This window comes from Cebidichthys violaceus, unplaced genomic scaffold (assembly GCF_023349555.1).
Source record: "Cebidichthys violaceus isolate CVI_PGR_0920_01 unplaced genomic scaffold, fCebVio1.0.p SCAF_43, whole genome shotgun sequence".
NCBI lineage: Eukaryota > Metazoa > Chordata > Actinopteri > Perciformes > Stichaeidae > Cebidichthys > Cebidichthys violaceus.
Window position 1 is genome coordinate 1,661,194 of NW_027176628.1, and position 3,987 is coordinate 1,665,180.

Here is a 3,987-nt window from a genome sequence, read left to right on the forward strand (position 1 = left end):
CACACACACACACACACACACACACACACACACACACACTCACACACACACACACACACACACTCACACACACACACACACACACACACACACACACACACACTCACTCCTCTGTCAACATAAAAAGTCAAAAGTAAAGTAATACAAAAATGAATGAAGAATGAATTGAAAAATCTAAAAGATTATTAAATATGTCAAAGTGACCTAAACTCAGTTTCTGTTGATTCGTAATGAACGGTAAATAGTTTAAGTGCAAAAAATAAAATGAGCAATTTTTAGGATCGTTGCATTGTCGAAATTAAAGACTTGTTTTCTGTCTTTTAATAAATAATGTTAATAATGGAGAAAACACACTATGAATCTTATTATATATCCACCTTTTATTTGTTCTTTGTTTTCTAGAATCATTCTTTCTTTCTTTCACTTTAGCTATTTTTCTGCATGGTCTCTCGTTTTTGCGTTTGTTCTTTTTAAAATATTTTTTGCAGCTGCATTATTTTGGAGCAGAACAAAATAAACAATTAAGAAGTTGAAAAAAAGTTGATGAGGTCATGTTTTGTTCCTGAGCGTCATGTGACTGAATTACACGCATCATCGCGTCGTTAACCACCACCAACATTTACTGAACTCTCAGAAGTAGAAGAACCTGTAAAGAAACTTTTCACTAACTTCACCTCGTTTGGAGAACCAAGCGTTCTAAAACGTTCTTGAGTTCCTAAAAACTGTTCCAGCAGTAAAAACAGAGAGAACATAAACCATTTATTTAACCTTTTATTATTTAATAAAGTAACTTCCTCTGAAGCTACGGTCCAGTTTCTGCTCCTGAATCAAATCCAGACATCAAAGTTTAACATATAATGCAGAAGAAGAACAAGGAGAAAACTGCAGAATGTTAAAACAAACTAAACAAAGCAACAATATGCAGGATGAAGAAATAAAAGGAAATCCCCCAAAAATGTCCCAAAACTTTTTCAAACAGTGAGCTGAGAGGACGTCTGGTTGCTATGACAACAGCTCCATTCAGACCGAATGACGGGATATTATGGTCTGTAATAGACGTGGACACAAACATTCATAAAGATAACAGAAGAGTCATGTCTTTAAAGGAACAGCGTGTTACATTTATATGTAATTATAATATCAATAACTATGCTTTCTTTAGTCTATAATCACCTAAAAAATAACAAGTTTTTTAGTTGGTTGTAATCTGAAACTTCAACACTAGATGGCGCCACATTCTGCACGCTGGCCCTTTAAGATGTATTCAGAATCACAAGTAATCAGCTGATAGTTGATGGAGACACTTTGACTTCATGTGAACTAAAAAAAAGACTGTTGTTCACAAATAGGTCGATACGTTAGCATGTTAGCAATGAGCTGAAACCGCTAACAGACAGAATCCAGTCTGAACGGAGCTAAAGGGACTCATGAAGACCTGATGCAGCACAGTCCTGGATGTGATCCTCCAGACTGTCTGTCCGATTGGTTTAGAGAGTTCATCAGTCTGAACATGAAGCTGTGTCCAGTTCAAACACACACACACACACACACACATACACATACATAGAGGGGGGGGAGGGGCGTCAAAGTTCAAGGTCTGGTCCCAGACTTAAGGAACAGGTACTTCCTGTTATTTCTCGGTCTTCATCTTGTCGTCGTACGTCCCGGCGTTCTTGTACGCTCCCACGTAGCCCGTCTTCTCCACGATCTCCTCGCGGCCCTCGCGACCTTTCCCCTTGCCGCTCTCGTCGAAGCGCTCCTTGTGAGACCCGGTGTAGCGGGATGCGTCGGTCAGCCGGTCCACCGCCTTTGCCTTCGCCACTTTCTGATGGAAACACAGAGGAAAGAAATGAGACTAAAGCTGCGTTTACAGGTGCGCTAGAGAGGGCATGTATAAAGTTATTTATCCTTCTGGACTTATTCTTTGAATTTATCTGAGTGATTTAGCAAAGTTGTGATTGTTGACATTACACATGAAGAGACAAGAAAGTTTTCCTCTTCACGCATCTTTACAAAGTTTGAAATAGCACTTTAAAAGAGTGTTTGCTGGGTCTCCTATGTCTCAGTGTTTAACAACCCCAAGATGAACCAAACCAGCTCCTGGCCTCAGACTCTGATGACTTCATTATAATAAGGAACCCGTCTGATGAGGGTCCAAACATTTAGAGCAGAGTGAGACATCTGTCTGTGGAGCAGCTCTGGACTTGTTTCCTGCAGCTGAACCATGAGACCTGAAGAAGAAGAAGAAGAAGAAGAAGAAGAAGCCCGGGGGGTGATGAACCTCCTTCATCCTGTCTGATCATGTCTTGATGAAGCTCTTTGAGAGACAGACAGCTCAGCTGTCTCACCAGAGTTTTAAAGGGCAACACACGCATTCTAAACAGCGTCATTACTTCTACGTCCGTTACTATGCAGATGACACACAGGTGTTTGATGCCTCAGGCTCCTCCCCCTCAACCGTCAGGGGTCCAGACTGATTCAGAGAAGGGGGGGCATAAAAAAACTTTATATTATTAATAGTTGCAATGTTTTACTTTTTGTTATAAATTGTTGCAAATCAAACTAGAAAAGTAAACTCAAAGTCAAGATGAAAGATTAGCCGTGAACAGACAGACAAACAGACACACACACGACCCGGACGCATGAAGTAATATCAATAAATTGCAGCTGTTTATAACAGATTAAGATACTTTGCAGCTGTTTTTGTTTTGTCTTATCTTATCTATTTAAAACTATCCAGCTTGTTTGATTACTTTCTTACCAACAGAGCCGTCCTGGAACCTCTTCTGTTCATCTTATGAATGATTCACCATCGGCCTTGTATGCAGATGATACTGTAATTTATATTCATGTGTGACACCCATCAAAACAGCTGCACCCACTGGTTTCTATGGAAACCTGAGCTCCAGCAGCATCAGGATGCAGATTCTCAGATTACTGCCTTCATACGAATACTCTTGTGTGTGAGACGTGTTCAGTGAGACAGGTGTCCAATAACACTGATCAGAGTCCGAGAGGCCTCTAGTTCGATTTCAGTGGACTTTACCATTTTGAAAAAGTTTGTGTTTCATTTTGTGTTCATGTCAAAACATCAGAGACACAAAACAACCACAAAGAGACACAAACAATGTCAAAACATCAGAGTTTTGTACATTTCGACTAAAAAAAGGTCCACAATCACAAGATAAAGAAGCTACATTTTTCAGGTAAAAGCTTTTCATCTCACCGTCACTCCCGCGTTGGTGGGCTCTTGGCCTTCCACCAGTTTGTAGATGGACTCCAGCGCCTCCTCTTTACTTTGACCTTTGAACCTCTTCGGGGCCAACTCCTCCAGAGCCCTCTGGAACTCCTCATAGGTGATGACTCGAGATGTCTTCTGTCTTCACACAGAGGCAACAAAAACAACAGCGTGTGAAACAAGAGCTGCAGCTAATAACAACAACGGGAACACCGTCTGTTCTGGATACTCAAACTGTGGACTCACTTGACTTTGGAGAAGACAATGTCCACGTCAGTGGCGGTTACGTTCTTGCCGTCGATGATCCTGCAGTCTTTGCACAGTTTGGCCCAGTTCTTCCCGTTAAGCTCCTTCCCCGTGGCCTTGGTGTCTCCGTGGACGGCAAACTTCTTAAAAGACGTCAAGAGCTGCTCCATGTCAGCACTCTCCGCCATGACGGCAAAATTATATCTGCAAAAAACAAGACGAACAAAACACAGTTGATGATACGTCGGAAAGGAAATCAATTCACCAACGTTCCTCTCAGAATGGAGACAATCATCACACAATATGTCACAGAACCACTGAGACAAAGAAGAAGTAAACTCACAGAGTTCTGTTTTATGACAGGACCATAGAAAGTGATTTTAGTGGTGACAGACGGACGGATTTGTTTTTGCACAGAATCGAACTAGTGGAGGACCAACCACCAGAGATTGTTTACATTACATTACATTACAGTCATTTAACAGACGCTTTTATCCAAAGCG

The 3,987-nt window shown here is 41.1% G+C and overlaps 1 protein-coding gene across 3 annotated transcripts in view; it reads right to left on the minus strand.

The window, feature by feature from the left end:
• Window positions 1–758: 758 nt before the first annotated feature.
• tppp3 (tubulin polymerization-promoting protein family member 3) overlaps window positions 759–3,987 on the minus strand; it is a 6,295-nt gene continuing 3,066 nt past the window's right edge. For all 3 annotated transcript variants that reach the window (XM_068728848.1, XM_068728847.1, XM_068728846.1), the window contains 3 exons: window positions 3,485–3,688; window positions 3,227–3,380; window positions 759–1,825 (listed from right to left, as the gene is read on the minus strand). In XM_068728848.1, the coding sequence (XP_068584949.1) occupies window positions 1,631–1,825; window positions 3,227–3,380; window positions 3,485–3,672 (537 nt within the window). In that variant the 5' untranslated portion in view covers window positions 3,673–3,688 and the 3' untranslated portion in view covers window positions 759–1,630. The remainder of the gene's footprint in view (window positions 1,826–3,226; window positions 3,381–3,484; window positions 3,689–3,987) is intronic.